Source organism: Cyprinodon tularosa, unplaced genomic scaffold (assembly GCF_016077235.1).
Source record: "Cyprinodon tularosa strain WSP-4 unplaced genomic scaffold, ASM1607723v1 ctg197, whole genome shotgun sequence".
In the NCBI taxonomy this organism is placed as follows: Eukaryota; Metazoa; Chordata; class Actinopteri; order Cyprinodontiformes; family Cyprinodontidae; genus Cyprinodon; species Cyprinodon tularosa.
The window spans coordinates 3,133,678-3,152,551 of NW_024038720.1; the positions used below are offsets into that span (position 1 = coordinate 3,133,678).

At 37.3% G+C, this 18,874-nt stretch overlaps 2 protein-coding genes across 2 annotated transcripts; both read left to right on the plus strand.

Moving 5' to 3' along the window:
• Window positions 1–1,272: 1,272 nt before the first annotated feature.
• LOC119782703 (ATP synthase F(0) complex subunit C3, mitochondrial-like) lies at window positions 1,273–4,696 on the plus strand. The gene is made up of 5 exons (XM_038283788.1): window positions 1,273–1,378; window positions 1,648–1,740; window positions 2,353–2,424; window positions 3,756–3,952; window positions 4,339–4,696. The coding sequence occupies exons 2-5, from the start codon at window positions 1,702–1,704 to the stop codon at window positions 4,451–4,453; spliced, it is 423 nt and encodes a 140-aa protein (XP_038139716.1). The 5' UTR covers window positions 1,273–1,378; window positions 1,648–1,701; the 3' UTR covers window positions 4,454–4,696.
• A 129-nt stretch (window positions 4,697–4,825) lies between these two features.
• Window positions 4,826–18,510, plus strand: nsun3 (NOP2/Sun RNA methyltransferase 3). The gene is made up of 6 exons (XM_038283787.1): window positions 4,826–6,142; window positions 7,691–7,794; window positions 7,899–8,416; window positions 8,718–8,872; window positions 13,017–13,138; window positions 13,296–18,510. Exons 1-6 carry the CDS (start codon window positions 6,041–6,043, stop codon window positions 13,627–13,629), a joined length of 1,335 nt encoding a protein of 444 aa, XP_038139715.1. The 5' UTR covers window positions 4,826–6,040; the 3' UTR covers window positions 13,630–18,510.
• The last annotated feature ends 364 nt before the right edge of the window (window positions 18,511–18,874 follow it).

An 18,874-nucleotide genomic window follows, 5' to 3' on the forward strand; every position in this document is an offset into this window, starting at 1 on the left:
ACAGAAATGCAGCCTTCAGCACTATGTGCTTGCATGCTGTGAGCTCGCTGCCTCTCTCAACAATTGACCACAAGTTCATGGAGTCGGGGCACAGCCAAATGGAATGCGACAGTGTGCATGCCGCAGTAGAAACTGCAAGGCGCAAAGTGTGCATCTACTCCCCTGATGGGTATTACACACTGGTGAGGATGGCAAGGCAGGGAAACCCATACCGTGTGAATGAGCTTCTGCATAAGGATTTCCTTGATTTCAAATCCCTCTCCAACCTCACGGTGAAGAACAGATCAAAAGATGAGGAGGGACAAGCTGTCCATTGGCAGAAGATAAAGTGGTTCCGCTACACGAAAGAAGACCCGAAGACAATCTACTTCAAGTATGATGTCACTGCCCCAACTTTCAAAAAGATGATGGTACGCCTACCAACCAGAGCCACAAGCACCATACAATCACCAAGCTCACTGTATGAAAGCCCCCCAGGCATAAATGCCTGGAAAAAAAAGGATCTCCTCAGCCTTTGCACCAATAGGAGTATTCCTAATTACTATGCAGAGTTTTACAACTCCCTGAAAGTAGTAGGCACTGATACTACAGATGTGTAGTTGACTAGGGGAATGTGTAAACATGACGCATTAAATTAAATGTTAGAGTTAAAGAACTTAAATGTTAAATGTCAAAAATTAAATGTCAAAGTTTTACATGTTTAAATGTTTTAAGGTGAACTAACTGGTTAACTGAATAACTGTTTTAAATGAAATACATATTTTTTCTGTCATGACTCAGAATTGAAACAGGTCTATCTCATTTTGGCCACGCCCAGGCTAAATAAATGAAATATTAATAAATGATAATAATAGCAAAAATAATAAAATAAGACTTTTTTTCTTATGAATGTCAAGTGTTTGAAGCCAATATTTTGTATGTAAATCAGCAGATACGCCTTATTTTCTTTACAAATTCTGTATATGCTTGGTGTCAAAAGGGCGTATCTGCTGTTTTTTACCTATTTTTTATGATTTTGTAATGTTTTACAATATGTTATTTGCTTTAATATATCATAATCTGTTTACTGAACTACTACTTAATACAAGTATGTATGTGGGTGCAATGTTGACGTTGAAGGTTAATAAATACAGTTGATTAAAGTTTGGTCATAATTTTGTTTTCGCTCTCCTGTAAAGTTGGTCAAATGCCACTTACGCCCCTCTGGCTCCAAACCCTCGATATACAAAGTGCATTTTAACAGAAACGTTATTCAACATCCTACCAGTTGGGGGCAGACATGAGCTCTTCCTGCTCATTGTCTACCAAAGACTCATAAGACAAATCAAAAACTGCGCATGCGTCTACCTCTGGTTTGTTCGACCTCTACAACAGACCGGTGAGTGCTAACCTCCTCTTAGAGGAATTTAATTTCAAATACATTTATAAGTTAATTTTTCGATGTTTTGTGGCTCGATCATTTGTGGCACTGCTTCTTCTTCTTGATGTCTAAATTACATCTTTCCGCAACATTGTGCGTTTTTTAACAGCCTAGCTTGACCTTTTTTTTCATGTCAGCTGAAACGTAATAATTTGTCTTCTCATATACCAGAGGGAATCTATCCTACTTATTGAGCTTTAAAGCGTTTTGTTTCATCTCTTTTTCAGACGTTAGATATCCGCTAGCTGCTCCACCGGATCCGACCCAGTCGACCCATCATAATGTATGCCTGTGCTAAGTTCGTCTCCACGCCCTCTCTGGTGAGTTCACACAAATGAATGGCGACTTATCAAAGCTACAAGCGTTTAAAAACGCATTTTCACCGGGGAACGTTGAGCAGCATAGTCGTTTGTTGTCTAAAAGGACAGAACGGTCAATGGCTAGCTAGCTAGCTAGCGCTGCTAACATACTGTCTTTGACCCTCTGCTAAAGTCTGCTACGCTCACACCTGCAAGGACGAAACGGTTTCAGTCCGGACAAACCACCACCGGTCTATTCAGGCCACATGGAGAACAGTGCTTATGAGGCTGACATAAATATACATTCAATCTAAATAAGTGTGGCGTTAATCAAAAGGCCTAATTAAAGTTAAGAAGTTTTAAGGACATTAAACCAAGATAACTTTTGGTGCTTGTTGCTAATCCCCATGGAGTTCAATGTATGATTTTTACACAGCAAATACAATATTAAAGTACTTATCAGTTTCCACTGATTTATTTAGACTAGATGAAAATGTTAATTCTTAAATAATAGTTGAATTAATATAATCCTCTTCTGTTGTTCAATTAGCTAGCTGTAATCATTTTGTTCTTTAAGCAATTCTTAAACTTTGTTGCTTTTTTTCTCTCGCCATGCTTTTCCCCACTTCTTAGGTCCGTGCTGGATCCAGGGCAATGTATAGACCCCTCTCAGCGGCAGTGCTCTCAGACAGCAGGAAATCAGAGGTGAGGACAGTCTTGAGGCACATTTGGGAAGCAAGAAGGCATTAGAGCTCATTTGGTCTTTTGTTTTTCCATGCAAATAGTGAACAGTTAGCTTTATAAGTATTGATGATAAACTATTTTGTACCTGTGAAAAGTTTTGACTTGGACAACTGATCAGCTTGGTGCGCTAGGAGATGTGATGGAGGGATTAGATGATTTAATTTAGGAACAATCTGTAACATTTGAGTTGAATTTTAGCTTGCTTGTGTGTGAAACACAACGTACTTCTGCTGAAACAAATGCCCCCTCTACATGAGGTTAACTGAACCTTGCTAAAGCAGCAACAATGGACTGTTGTCTGGCATGACAAACTGAAACCAATTTTTTTCTCTGGTTTAAAAAGCAGAGGCTTGCGAAATGTCTGTATTTTATTTTACTAAAAGCTCAAGATTACAGTGTAACCCCATTTATATTTTCACTTAATAATCCAGCTTAAATTAATGCTAGGGACAAAGTCTTAATTCATTCAAAGTAGAGGCATTGTAGTTATCTTTCAGTATAAAGTAATTTCACTTCGAAAAATTATTTGTCTATACGAAAAATGTATCTTTGTTTTATTCTAACAGGATCTTAGGAGGTAAAAATGACCAAACTGTTTGAAATTTTAATAGACTTTTTTTAATATATATACCCAGCCAGTTGGTGATTGCTTTTATGTTACAAATTATGTATATTTATATTTCCATGTGCAACTTTTAGCTTTGCAATATTTGTCTCTAAACTCTGTCTTTGCTTCCCTGAGTAGTTAAGTGATGGCTATTGCAGTTGAATTTTTACACTAGTTTTAAACGATAGATATTGGTTCACATCCTAGTCCCCTGTTCATATCTAAGTACAACTCACTCAGACATACATCTTTCTGTTCTCTGGCTGCACTACAGCACCGACTTCAAGCATCACCAAGTTGGTGTCTTGAAGCAAATGGGTTAAACAGATGAGGCTCTGGCCTACCAGCAGTGTCAAGTGGTTGTAATAAATTTCTACATGACCTTACTACAGGCAATCCGCTCCTCACTCTCCATGCTTGCTACACTTTATTTTTATTTATTTAACAAAGCTTGTCTAGGAGGGGTTTATGTATTTTTTGTTTTGTATGGAGTGACATAAAGTTTAAATGATGGACTGAACAACAGCATCCTTAAACTCTTCAGTTTGAGTTGGTGATAATTTGTATTTATATTTTCGGTATAAATATTATTGAAAACAAAAATACAATTGCATTGAAATTGCATTTAAAGGATTATAAAAAATTAAAGGGTCTGTTTTTTTTTTTTTTTTTTTGTGGTTTACAGACTGCTTCACTCCTTGCACCAAGTCCTGCAGCCTCTCAGCAGCAGGTTGCAGTGCGGGGATTCCAGACCAGCGCTGTGAGCCGTGATATTGACACAGCTGCAAAGTTCATTGGAGCAGGAGCTGCCACTGTTGGAGTGGCCGGATCTGGAGCTGGTATTGGAACAGTCTTCGGCAGTCTCATTATTGGATATGCGAGGTATGATTAGACTTTTCTTGAAGTTAAATTGAATTGTTGTACTTTTTAAATCCCTGTTTAGTTGTTGGCCCTCTATAAAAAAAACAACCTGGCCAAAGAACGTTTTATATTTGGGTGTTGGTTTAATCGTCTTAAGCTTCTGCTCAGTTTCGCAGGATGCTTATTTTGAAATAAAGGCCAAAGGGACAGACGCTTTAGTATGTAGGATTTACCTTTAAAGGAAAATTATATTCTATATTTTTACACTCTAAGACAGAAGTCATGGAAACATTTAACTTATTTATTTCTGAAGGTTTGTATAACAAATCAATTCTTAAACTGTAAAATTTTTTAAAACAATTGTATCATTTTACTATAATTTAACTGCTTTGCTCCCTTCTTAACAGGAACCCATCACTGAAGCAGCAGCTGTTCTCTTATGCCATCTTGGGCTTCGCCCTGTCTGAAGCTATGGGTCTCTTCTGTCTGATGGTTGCATTCCTCATTCTCTTTGCCATGTAAACACCTTGGCCCTTACTGTACCAGGACGCATCAAAAAGTTCAAGAGTCAGCAGTTGGAATAGAATGATTTCAGCTCGGTGTATTGTTTAAATCTTATCAGCGTTCCTTGCAAGATTGCTACTCTGTTGAGAACCTCTGCTAAACTCAAATCATTGTCATGATGGGTCTAATCTACTGTGTATTTAATTAAAGGGTTTGTTGACGAACATGCAGCCTAAAACAGAAGTAAAACACTTAATTCTTCATCTGCTTTTGTGGTTTTTTTTTTTTTTTTGTTATAGAGACATGGTCCTAGGAGTACTGTCATTTTTATTTATTATAGATATTTTCACTAAACTTATGGTCTTACTTCCACTTAAGAACAGAAAAAATTGAGGTTTTGGTATGTTACAAAAATTTTATGGAAAAAAAAGGCTTTTTTTGTTCTCAACAAAAAGAACAAACTGTGGTGCCTTTTGGAGAAGATATTAAAAGGTATGGGTTAAGGCTTCAGCTATATTGAAAGGGGAGATTACAGTTGGCTATCAGAATTACTTTATTAATCCCTTGTGGGAAATTCTTTTACGGTGCAACAGCTTACAGAAGATGGAAGCATAACATTGTAAGTACAATAGAGCAAAATAAAATATAAGAATGTATGAAGTAACTAAATTTAAAAGCCACTCAATAAAATTACACCCTTCAAATATAAACAGTGTAAAATAAGAATAAGATATGGATCTCATTATATACAATCAACAGTATTAACAATGGTGCTTAGTACCATCAGTTTGGACACTTGTTCCACAGCAGCAGTGCATCAGAGGCATGCTCTCATTAGATCAGGTTAATTCAAATTGTGAAGATTAACTGAATTGCATGTTTTGATTTGTGAGGGAGATTTTAGGATATTTTTCTCATTTTAAAATACAGGCTTTAGAAAAACCTATATGAAAGGACGTTTTTCAAAATACTCAGTTTACATATCCTAATCCATATAGCATAAGGACAGCTCTGGGGTCCCAGCCACTCGCTCACTATCATTGTGTTACATGAACCAGGGCCCATACAGTGTTTCTTCACATGTTCGCGGATATATACTAATTCGACACATTGACGTTCTAAAATGGTGAATTTAAACAGTTCTTTACATTTGTGTAACTTTTGTTTATTGTAGTCTTGTTCTTTTCCAAAAAAGCCGCAGTCAAAATTTGACGGCGTGTCCGTTCCACAATGACAGCTGACAGAAGTCCAAGGATTAAACAAAAACAGGCAGACCCGCTGTTCTAAAATATGTCTACGAGCACCATCTACTAACAACATATAGGATGACATTGCGAATTAATTTGATTGCAATGCACTAAATATTACTAAATAAATTATTGGATTTTAGATGTTATTTTATATTTTTTAAGAGATTTATTTTACCAGAAGTGGAACTGTATAGTTTGGATAAGCGATCGGGGACGGATTTAATGAACGTACCCATCTGGGTCATCGAATTATGGGTCAATAATAATGCTTATTTTATTTTGTGTGCGTGTTAATTTGCTTAATTCAAGATATTTCAACCGTGCAACACAGCATCCAGTTAAATGATTTTACATTATGTGGAGGACAATGTGTCCCAAACCTCCGTGGTTTTTGTCTTCGATTTCCGGTCGCAGTGGTTCGGAAAGTGTACTACGGCAAAGCTCTATGAAAGGCAAGGTAATTGGTTTAAAGTTACTTACTGTTCGGCAAATGTACCATGTTATTAATTTTGTGATATTGGAATGGCCGTATAGGGCACACATTTGATTTAAAGTAAAATTGATAATAAAAAAAAGGTTAAAACTGTTGATTTCTGTGTTCAGCTCGGCTTGCTCTTTTCTGGGTTGTTTTACACACAGTTTCCACCAGGTGGCGCTGATGTATTGAAATATTAAATCCTGTAAAATCCATCTATACAGAATATTAACTTCAAAACCTGAGTTTTTTTTCTTTTAAACTAATCAAAGAACTAGATTTGTTTGTGGTGACCCCGAGATGCAAAACTAGAATCAATTTTATGAAAATATAATTGATTCCTTGAACCATAATAAAGATATATAAAAAGTCAAACAAAATCTCTGATGATGCAAACAATCTCTTCTGCATTTATTACGTTTTATAAAAATGTAATAGAAATATAGCTTTAGAAAATAAACTTATTTTAAAACTTAACCTAGTAAGAGGGTCTAAGATATTTTTTATGATTTTTTTTGTCACTTGTGACTGTTTTCAGGCAGAAAAAGTTTAGAGGGAGAAATTTAGGTTGTCAATGTAGACTTCAAAAGGGTGCGTAGAGTAGTATTAACCCCCATGTAAAATGTCTCTCCTATAGATCTTCCTTATCTAGAAACTTTGTGTATGACATTAAACAAAGCCCAATTTCTTCTAGATATGCTCCTAAAGGGAAATACAAGAAAACAGATCAGGAAGTAAAGTAATTGTTTTTTGAGCTTCATAACCTATAAAATGAGTAAAAATGGGTCACAGCTCATTAATAGAAAAACAACCCACATCTACAGCTATAGCAGTATTTTAAAGATTATAAAAGCTAAAAAAGAACTCTGAAACTGTGACACTCTTTGATAGTTTTTATAGTCATGTATGAGTCACTGATGTCTTTCATTTTGGGTGACCAGCGACCCCCCAATATTTGAAATGTAAAATTGGTTTTATCCTCTGATCTTATCTACCTCTGTAAAGGGCTGAGTTACACAGTTAAAACCAGTTTGCACTATAATATAATACTTATAATATTGTTTCATGTTTTTCAATAAAACAAGATTTGAATATCAAAGGTTATTGTATATTATATTCGGTACATATCCAGCTGTAAATTCATAACACTAGTGATCTATATATTATATTCATTATTTATAATGGTATTCATCTCTATACTCATTCAGTAGAAACCCATGTCCTGTATTTATGGAACCATTATTTATCCTGCACTTGCTGCTATTGCACTATTGGTTAGACCTAAACTCGTTGCGTTGTACCTGTACATGTGTAATGACTATAAAGTTGAATTGAATCTAATCTAATCTTAATTGCTACCAGTTAGACGAAAAAAAGTATCAGCCAAAATCAAGGTCAGCTTGTCAAGCTTTTAAATGGTTGACAATTAGCCATAAAACGGTAATGGTCACCCCCCAGTCACCATGTCATCTTTTGTGAGTAACCCTATTCAGAGTGCCAACATTTTACAGGATGCTGTCTCTTTCCTAGGTAAGAAAAACATGTAAAAGCAAGAAACTCCCATGTCCGTCAGTTCTCAACCATTTTGACCAACAGTACAGCGAGGAGCTGGGGGACTTGTGGGCACCTGCAAGGTGAATTTATCTTTAATGATTTTCCAGCTCACTATCCATCAGTACTTTAACTGTCCTTCCCGGACTCTTTTTTCTTTTTCTTTTTTTTTTTTTTTGCTCTGCAGGGCAGTGCTGCTGGACCCTCCATCATGGCAGTATGGGGTCATGTTAAACCGCTTCAGCTCTGTGGCAGACATCACACAGCTTCTTCTAGCTCAGGGGTTTTCATTGTTGCTGCCACAAACAGATGTCTCGAAGCTGCCTTATAATAATGCCTCCTCTGTGTCTAATTCTACACATCAGAAAGGAAAAGGCACTCTGTCACATCTCTATTTCTCAAAGTGCCCTCCTGAGGACTTAAGTCTCCAACCCTTCATTACCTACCATGCATCCAGTCAGCCCCATCAGTCAGAGCTTCCTCTCAATTTTCCTCAATCCTCATTACAATGTTACATCCACCTACACCCCCTGCGATTTCCCTCCCAGCCTCACCGGCCTGGCCAGCTGAAGCAGTACTACCTCCTGAATGCTGCCTCCCTTCTTCCAGTTCTAGCTTTGCAAGTGAGAGATGGGGATAAAGTTTTGGATTTGTGCTCTGCTCCTGGGGGCAAAGCCGTTGCCATAATGCAAAGTGCAACTCCAGGTAACACATCGTTAAGAAGAGACTTTCATTATATCATGAAAAAAAATAAGCTTCAATGCAATTATAATAAAGTTGCTTTAATAAAAGATGGGTACATTACTGTCTGCAATAATTGACCTGTATAGTAAGTGTTTTTTATTGACTGATTTTTTCAATCAGATGAAATAAAACATTATTTATCACGTCGTTTGACAAGAGAGATGTGTTTTTATGTTAAGAGCAATAAAAAAAAAAATCAGTCAAATGCGTTTCCTGTCTTATTAACCACAGAGAATCAGTAATTCTGCCTGGTATGTTGTAGATCTTCTCTGCTGTAATGAGCCAGACCCTCACAGACGGGAATGGCTGGCTAAAACCCTGGAGTCCTTTCTGCCTGCCTCCCTGAGCAGCAGAGTGATGGTGTCTGCACAGGATGGCCGGTCCGTTGGGCAAAGTGAAAGCGGCTTTTATGACAAGGTGAGCAACGAACACCTGATATGTTAATGGAACTAGCAATTAAATTTTTTCTCCACATCCAACAAATTAGGGTGATACACTTTGATTTTTTCCAATTCTATGCCAACAATGCAAAGAGAGCAGCAATCCTTTGAACAGAAGCTAATAAACCCAGCAGAAAAGAAGAAAAGCATTTATTCAAAACAGAAATTCAGACAAAACAGACAATGGCTGCAAGGAATCAGAGAATTCAAACAGGTCAATAGTGGAACAGGGTTATAAAAAAAAAGAAAATAGAGAATTGAAGGCTTAGCTTTGCTGTGAGTGTCTCAGGGTAAAAGTCACCGATTTCTCTGCTTTGCTTTATATATGAAATCCCTGGGAAGATATGGTGGGACAATTCTGAAAAAAATATTTATCATAAAACTTAGGAATCAGTTTTTGAGGTCGTTATAAATTAAACCATGTTATTTACGTTTAAAAAAATAAATCAAATGTAAGTATATGTAGAAAAAAAATTAAAAATAAACAAAAAATAAATGAATATCAACAAATTAATAAATTAATGTATACCGGTAAGTAAACCTATAATTGCATTAAATATATATATATATATATATATATATATATATATATATATATATATATATATATATATATATATATATATATATATATATATATATATATATATATAAAAAAATAACCAAAGTCTTTATTGTCATTATGTCTCTATAATGGCATTGTGCAGAAAAACCAAGACATAAATTTAATCCACCTGTAGAAAATCGAAGAACAAGGCATTAGAGGAGACATGAAAATATAAAAACTAGTATTGTTACTGACGGAGCTCCTGAATTAAAATGTTGTTTTGCAAAATTTTGAGGAAATCACTGAAATCAGGGGTTTCCTGTAATATTCAGGAAATGTTCAGACTTCTGCACCTGTTAACAGGTATGTTGGTTCATGCTTCATGAGCAAGGCACTTTCGTTTTTCTGGGGCAGTTTTTATTTTTGTAGAATTTTCTTTCCAAACAAAAATTTTAAATCAATATTTTATTCTTAATAAATAATAATTTAGTTAAAAAAAAAATTGTTATAACTTTTTTCACTTGTGTGTTATTTGAATTACTAGTGTGAATTTATGATTTTCTTTAATGGTAGGTATATAAATTTTCAAGCACAACTTTACATAGAAAGTTTCATGTAGTTTTTAGTGTTCATATAAAGTGCAGTTTGTGCTGAAAAAGTCTGATATGGTCTGGAGGTGGTTTGATTTCCAGCAGGGATGCTTTGTGTCTGCCAGCAGGGGGAAGACTGCCCTTTACAGCTGTGGGAAAGAAACTGTTCCTGAATAATTTCCCCGATGGCACTGGAACAACCAGAGCAGTGATTTTCTCACCTGTTGATGAACTTCAGGACCAGTATCTCAGAAAGGATGTCGTTGAGCTAAAATCTTCTAATAGTGTCCTAATGATGTGTTTGGATGCTGCAGATCAGTCAGTGCTAACAATTCTAGCTAGGGTGGTATGTTTGGCACAATGATGGAGAACTTCGGGCATGCAGGGACCACAGAAAGCTGCAGGTTGGGGTTAAAGATGTTTAGAAAACTCCTGCAAGTTAGTCCGCACATGATTTTACCCCATGTCTGGACCCGAATCCTTGTTGGTGTTAATCTTTCCTTTAATGTAGTCCACTGGGTGCAGCCGCAGGATGAGAGGCTGAAGCTGCACCTCTTGCAGAAGTAGATGTGCAGTCCATTCGCTGCTTGATGAGTCAAACTGAGCAAAGAAGCTGTTTAAGGTGTGAGGAAGGGCTGGGTCATGGCAGGGCTGCTGGTTGCTGTGCTTATAATCTTTGATGGACCCGATGTTTCTGCACATACTGTGTGAGTTGTGGCTCCTTGATGCTTCAACTTGTGCTTTTTCCTGCTTGATGCCCTTTTTCAGTTCATGCCGAGCCCCGCTGTAGGTCAGAATGTCTCCTGATCTGTAAGCTGCAGCCAGTGCCTTTATGCTTGACACTGATCTCTACTGATTGTTTCTGGTTTGGAAAAACTGCTTTAGTGGGTAAAGCAGGGTCGGAGCGACAGTGATTGTAGGCCAGCACAGATTATGTGTATTTCTCCAGATCAGTGGAGTCTTTTACACTGCAATCTAAAGAAGTAATTTCTTCTTAAAATAAAGTGCATTTTTTTTCTTGAATTTAGGAGATAAGTGAGACACTCTGTCAATGGGACAAGACAATTTACATTTAAAATAAGAAAAAAACAGTTGCATTGTCTTATTGCAAGTATGTATTATCTAATTATCTTATTTTAAAATAATCATTCCATTGGCAAATCATCTTATTTACCTTCTCAAATTAAGGGTTAATACAGTTAAAGGTATAGGGGAGGATTTATGTGAATAATAAAAAAAAAAAATTAACATGCAAAGCCCTGTACCGGCTCCTGAGAGGGAACGCCTATTAAACAGGTGCGAGAAAGTGCACAAGCCCTTTTCTTCTTGTGCATGCACTGTTTGCATCGCTCATACAAGCTTACTTTCCAAAAGAAGATTTGCACTATGTCAGACTCACAGCAGGTAAGTGAAAATGGGGTTGAGCACATAGGACGGCCTTACGTAAACATATCACCAGAAAGATTGACAATTAGGAGAACCACTTATTTTGATGATCCACCCTAAAAAAGAAAATCCTCCACTATACCTTTAATTTAAGAATTTTTTAAATCATTTCTAGATCATTTTTGCATTCTAAAAAAGGATAACAAGATAAATTAGGATTTAACTTGTTTTGTAAAAGCATGCATCTTAAATTGCTAATAAAGTAGATTATTATCTCATAATTTTATATTTGAAAAAACCTTTAACCTCCTAACAAAAAAAAAAAGAAAAAACACACACACATTGTACAGTGTATTGGGTTGTTCCACATAAAAATCTTTATGTTCCACAAAAAAAAATATGGTTCCCACAATGAAAATCCTTCTAAATAAAAAGGCAAATCCGCAGCTTAACAAAGTAAAATGTAAAATAGGAGTCAGTGAACTGAAAGCTGAATGCTTTGAAAACACTTTACGTACCATTATAGGAAATGCAAACACCATTTAATACCAAAGCAACAAGATCACTGGAAGAGCAAGGTATCAGTTCCCAAATCGGCATTATGAAAGTAGATGATTTATTACAGCTAGGTTGAAAGATGTAATGACGACGTTCTAAATAAAGCAATGAAATTGCTGCATTCAGTGAACAAGCAAGGACATGTTTGGTAAAAGACTTTGTGTTTTTGTACTTTTTGTCTTATTTCATAAATCCAAATTAGGTTTTAGCATGATTAAAGGATTATCCAGGATTACACTGATAAAGACAAACTTGCTGCTGAGAGAAGCATGTAAAAAGTGTGGTTTCCCACAAAAATAAACTACGGTCAAATTAAGAGCAGATCTCACATGCTCTCAAGTCCTGTATTTTTGAAACCAGCTTCCATTTCTAAAATAGTTTTCAAAGATAACATTAGATTTTACTTTGGTCTCCCTGATATCTTGAATTGTAATTCTTTTTGTATTATGTGTCACAGAGGACAAATGCTTAAAAGCAGAATGTGTCGTCTCATCGTTTTTGTTTTTCTAGTCATTACAAAACTAAAGAAGAGGGAAGTTTGCCTTTAGGAGTGGATTCATGCTCAGTTTTGTGCCAACCATGTAAAAGTTAAAAGGCTGCCATCATCTTAGTCTTACTGCTTCCTTTAGAGGGCTCCCCAGCAGATTATCCACCCTGTCCCCAACGTCTGCCTCGGTCACAGCTTCCTTTCTTCTTCCTTTTTTCATCCTCTGAACTCACTCCATGTTTAATGTCCTTTGTCCACTGGACCCGCTACCTTTTCTCTGCACATTTCCAAATCGTTTCAGCTTCTCCCCTGCAATTTAGTTCTTTTTCATCCACATGTTTCTGTTCTGATGCAACCCTCCAACTTATCCAGGCTTGGAACCAGCCCCAGGAGTACACTTAACCTCTTCATTTTAGCCATCATTGACTTCTACTTTGATAACTGAGCTAAGCATAGATTAATTGAGTATTTTTTTTAACACACCTAATGCTAAATTGTGATTATCGAACATTGTTTGATCTTTTGCTCCTACTCTTTTTTTTTTTGTCCCAAGGTTTTAGTTGATGCTCCATGTTCTAATGACAGGAGCTGGCTGTATTCTAGTGACAGACACCGGGGGCAACAGAGACTGGAACACAGAAGCAGGCTGCCTTTGCTACAGGCTCAGCTTCTAAGGTAAACCCAACACCAGACTCAAATTACCTGCAAGGTGTACTGCTGCTTCAGAGCTAAGACATAACAGATGGAAGCTTTGTACGATGTACAATCGATAAAGTGTGATTTATATATATAAAAAAAAAAAGATGAAACACGGTTTGCCTGCCTCCTATAGGTCTGCCATATCTGCAGTGCGTCCAGGGGGTGTTGTCGTCTACTCAACCTGTACACTGTCAAGCTTGGAGAACAGTGCTGTAGTGGAGACGGTGCTGAATGACTTTCCTGATGCTGAAGTTGAAAATCTGTGGGAGGAGATTGCTTTGCCCCTGTCAAAATACTTTGCTTTTATTTCACTCCCTGGTCATGCAGGAATCGATCCCCAGCCATTCCTTTGCCCACAGAATGTCAGTGCATCCTGCTCTCATCATAGGCTCGGCATTCTGGTCGTTCCACAGCCTGGCAAGGCGTGGGGGCCGATGTTTCTGTCTCGAATTAGAAAAAAGGGATAGAGCTAAACCTCCAGAGACACAAGGACATGCCAAATCTCACCGCTCTAAGTCAGACACTGTAGGAGTGTCTGACTTAGTGTTCCAGCACTTATTTCAGGATAAACTGTACAAAGTAGTTTAGATGTAAACACGAAGGCAAAACTCCAAGTGTCAGAGCTGCTGTGTCCAAGTTAAGGTTAACGAGTACTATGAGTGGGCTGGGTGAGTTGTTATATTTCACCAACCAATAAAACCAAACATTCCTCATATTGTCACCTCTACCAATCCTCATCAAGGACAGATTGTTTGCTAAATGCATGTAATCAGTGTTTGAGACGAAAATGCAGCAGTTTACAATGTAACAGCAAAGAAGCTGCCTGTTCAGATAAAGCAGCAGCAGCTTCTTACTGAGGTTATTAGGATGGTTTTATTTAAGGAATGTTACAGCTCACTCGGTTTTCATCCGGTCTGAACATGGACCAGAATGACTGTTTTTGTCTGGATCAAAAGGATTTATGTGAAGCATTAGGTATCCCCAGAAGCTGGAAAACACCTTTAAAGCAGGTACAAAGAAGAGGGATTTATTCATAAACTCTGCAGTTGAAGCATCATGCTGCTCTATAGTAGACAGAAATAGCAGCACTTGGATAACAAGCTCTTATTCCTACCTTTAAAGTGGATAGCAGGATGTCCTCACTTGTTTTCCTTTGGAGTTCAAACTTTGAAAGTTGTGTTGCTGAAAACTCTTCTTCCTCATTTCCCAATCAGCTGTCTTCTTTTTTTGTTAGATATTATTAAGAATTTATTTAAGCTGGAAACTTGAACTATTAGAAAACACATACCAATAATTAATAACTTATCTAATGGAAAAGATAAACACAGATGGATTGTCTGCATTCAAATCGATTCACAAATCAAGGAAACTACTATTTTGGCAGTTGTTTTGATATGTAAAAGCAAAAAACAGAGTAATGATGTAAAATTATTTTATTTTACAGGCATAAATTGTGCTTTTGTAAAACTTCTGTTAGCAAATGTGAATATTTTTCTTATTTCTAGTACATCTGAACCCTCCAGAACAACTAATATAGTTGATGAGAAAACATGGAATCCATAATTATAGGAATATAAATAACCCTTGACTGCTGCTTGAAAGCACCTCCTGAAGCACCCCACACAGGGCACCATGAGAAACACCGTCAAATGCCTTCTCCAGGTCCACAAAACACATGTGGACCAGTCAGGAACGCCCAAGAACCCTGCAGAGAGTGTTGAGCTGTTCCAAAGCCAGGATAGAAACCACACTGCTTCTCCTGAAGCATCAACCAGACTCTCCTCTCCAGCATCCTGGATAGGCCTTACTGGGGAGGCGGATTTGGAACAGATCCGCCTTCTGACAATCCAGGGGTACTGTCCCTGACCTCCACATAAGAGGTGTTTCGGAAGACGGTTGATAAATTTTTATGTATCCTTGAAGATGTATTTATAGGAAAAACAGAAATGTCACAAAGAGCCCCTGATAATCATGATTCATGAATAACACAAGTTTTTTGTTTTGTTGCTCAGTAATATTACATCTACCAGGTCTGTTACTAAACCACTCCTCCTTTTGGTGAGGCTGAGAGACGATCGCATCACCTCTTGTGGGTTATTAAGAGGATGGACTGCACTTGAGCCCTGCTTGAGCAAAAAAATAGACACAGTTCTATCATATTGCTGCAGCCCTTTATTATTCTGGAATGCTTGTGGGACGAGAAATGTTTGGGGTTTATAATAAAATCTCCATAAGGGTAAAGTCATTAAAAAGATCGATGAAACAGGAAATCTAGAAGAGCTACCCAATAGCTTCATCCAACGGTTCCTTTTGGTCATATTGGTTCAAGCAGTCATTGCTCTACTTATTTGTAGACTCTTCTACTTTTTCTTTCCATTCTTTTGTTTCAGACTTTTTGTATGATAATATGAGATCACCATTACACCACATCTGCAGAAACACAAATTTAAAGTGGTGAGATGATGTGGAGCTTCATGGGGGTTAACTATATTGCTGACCTTTAAGTGAACCCTGGTTTGTTGATGTTCCCCATATTGCCGCGTTTCCTCAAGGGCAGAATCTCTAAGCAGCTTTTCCTCCACTTCAAAGGGAGCAAATGTAGGCCTGCTTTGCATAATCAGGTGGAGAGCCGCGTTTTGCCAGAGAGGCAGGAATTAATTTGTGGCACCACCAGATGTAATCATTAAAACCTTAGTCATTGACAATAAAGGGAGAAGAGGAGGGAAAATTAGAAAAGGAATTGTAGAACAGTAAATGGAATTAGAAAGCAATGTAGAGCGCGGGATGGTGCTGAATGCCAGAGGAAACCATCACAAAGCAGAATAATCTGAGCTCAGCGCGGAGGGTAACATTCTCTGTTAGGACATGCTGGCATGACTTCAATCCTTACTTTGCTCCTCACATTTTACTCTGTGTGTTCTATCATCCTGGCAGTGCAGAAACATTTAGAAAAAGGGTTAACATATTAACATATAACATATTATTTTGTTAACATGTCAACAAAAATACAAAAAAAGCCACTTGGTTGTCTGGTTGGTTTCATGTCACTCACGGCCTGTGAAGACATTTTATTAAATTAAGGAACAAGAGGGTTTTATCAGAAAAGAAAAGCACCTTACATGTAGTTCTGTTCAGGACAACATAAACACTTAAATGTATCCTGGACAATTCTTCATCTTTTAGCGTTCGTGTTTTGCTTTTATCATAAATTAAGATGTAGGCCTACTGTACATTCATCAGAAACTTTGTGTAAAACACATTGACAGTCCCTTGGACTTGTTTTCCCCTTCAGAACTACCTTAACTCTCCCTGTTATCAGTTCAGCAATGTGTCTAATACATTGCTCAGAGATTTTGGTCCATATGGACCCGATGGCAGTCACTGGATTAGTCAGCTCCCATCCATGATGCAAATTTGCCATTCCACCACATCCCAAAGGTGAACTATTGGATTGAACTGTTCTTCACTACATCAAGCTGCCTGAATCTATTGAGTTGCTGCTGTGTGTGTCTGATTGTCTGACATCTGATGTGCTGTTTGTAAGAATTTTTAAGGTGAAGTTTTTGACATTGAATATCATGGACAGCTAACAAGTGAGTTTATAGATTTAGTGCCTTTTGGGGTATCCATCGCTCATTTCAAAAGTCATTTGTCAATATTCCATCAGTGAAAATGAGAGCAAGACTGTGGCTCTTGATTGATTGTTATGCTACTTTTCTTGAAGGGAAAGATAAGATTGAACCCATGCTGGGGCTAATAAGACAGTGTTTTTCTCAATCTGTAAGGAAAAAAAATTGTGTTAGAAAAATAAAATATCCTAAATAATATTTCCTATCTACTAACAATAGTTTTAGAACCTTTTAAAAAACCCAGACATGAGTGTATAATGCCCCTAAAATACAATCCAACAAAGGAAATGGGTTTCAATCTAAAGGTGCAGCACCAGACAGCTTAAAATACATTTTATCAAGTCATCATTACGTGACGCAATACTTATGTGTAATTCAAATAATCCTTTTGATCAGAACCAATGTTAGGATTTAATGCCAAAGATTTGATGGATGAGGAGGAAATTTCTTTTCTTCTGTTTTATGGCCTGGAAATAAAGAACATCCGATCCCATCAATGTCAGCTCTGACAGAAAACAGCAGAGGAAAGTTAATAGGACAGACTAGAAAGGGTAGTTGAAACACCTTCAAGATAAAAGAAAGGAACAGAATTTTTGCTGCTTTAATCTGCTGTTTGTCATGTATGGAAGGAAAAGAAGGAATTTTTTTGTCTCTCTTAAGACCCTGAGTAGAAAGGGCGGTGATCTAGCTTGATCTCTTTCATCTGCAGCAAAACACTGGAAGCTCAACTCAAATGACCATTGTCAGGTGCTGCAATATCAGCAGGATTCTGGTATGAGGTTATTTTAACTATTGAATGCATAAAGAAGATTGATCAAAACAAAAGATTCAAGTTCTGTAATTAAATGCATGGATGTGTCTAAACAAAATCAATATAAGTTACTCAGAAACTTGTATTGTCTGACATTCATGCATTTCTTTCATGCAACAAAGCACTAGTTGAAAACTACTCAGGAAGAAAAATTAGGGGAGTGTCGGCCTTGTGGTTGGAGCATAGAGCTTGGAATCCTGAGGTTGTGAGTTTGAAACCCACTCCCAAACTCTGGGTCTCTGAACAAGACCCATAACTCCCGTTTGCTCCCAGGGCGCCCCAAAAGGGTGGCCCACTGCTCCCTAAGGTGATAGGTTAAATGCTGAGGGTTCATTTTGTTGCTTTGTACTTGTTACAGTGTAATGACAATAAAATGCTGGGAAAAAAAAGAAATCAGTTTATTTTCAGGACAGTTACAGTGAAATGTGGACTATCACAGTGCATAGAGCAATATGTAGCTATAACTGCAGTCTTAACATTTTATTGATAGTGTCGTCAATCCTGTTATGTTTAGCATCATAGTAGAATGGTTTTTATTGGACTGCTTTTTATTGGACAGTTGCTTGCTTATTTAGAGTTGTCTTATGGACGTGTAGCTGCTTGTTGGGGAAAAAATAAAAACAACTCAAAGCTCTCCTTTGCAGATAGCAAAAGGGAGCTTGATTTTGAAGTGGTTGGGCAGTTTAATTGGATTTACACTTTAGTGTGCAAGAACTTTAGTCCTTAGGATACTGAACGTTGTTCACAATGATACTGGAAAACGGACATAGAACGAAAAAGATCTTAGTGCTTTACCTGAAAGGAAGCTGTTGGTAGTTTTTCTACCGCTCCTGTGGCATATTCATTCCGCAAATAGTAAATGGCTTTCCTAGTGGTGAGGGTTCTATGCAATAAACACTTTACAACAACTATGACTTAACCATTAGTGGTGTAGCCAGAAAACAGGCAGTGGCCGAGCAGAGACCAACATGCACTAAGGGGTGGCCAGAGACTGATTGACAGTTTAGGGTCAGTCTACACAAATCACACTGTACCACCATGAAAAGTATTGAACAAAACATTCTTATTTTCAAAATAAATCAATAAAGATGGACTAGATTTTCACAAAACCCTTGCTAATAAATCTCCACACTTATTTCTACACATATGCTGTCTGAATCTGTCATTGTTCTGCATATTGTGTACATTACAGGGGTCGAGCAGTTGTTCTTTACTCTAATTTCAAAGAAGTCTCTTAAATGACTGTGAGACTCATTACTCCTCATTCTTTCC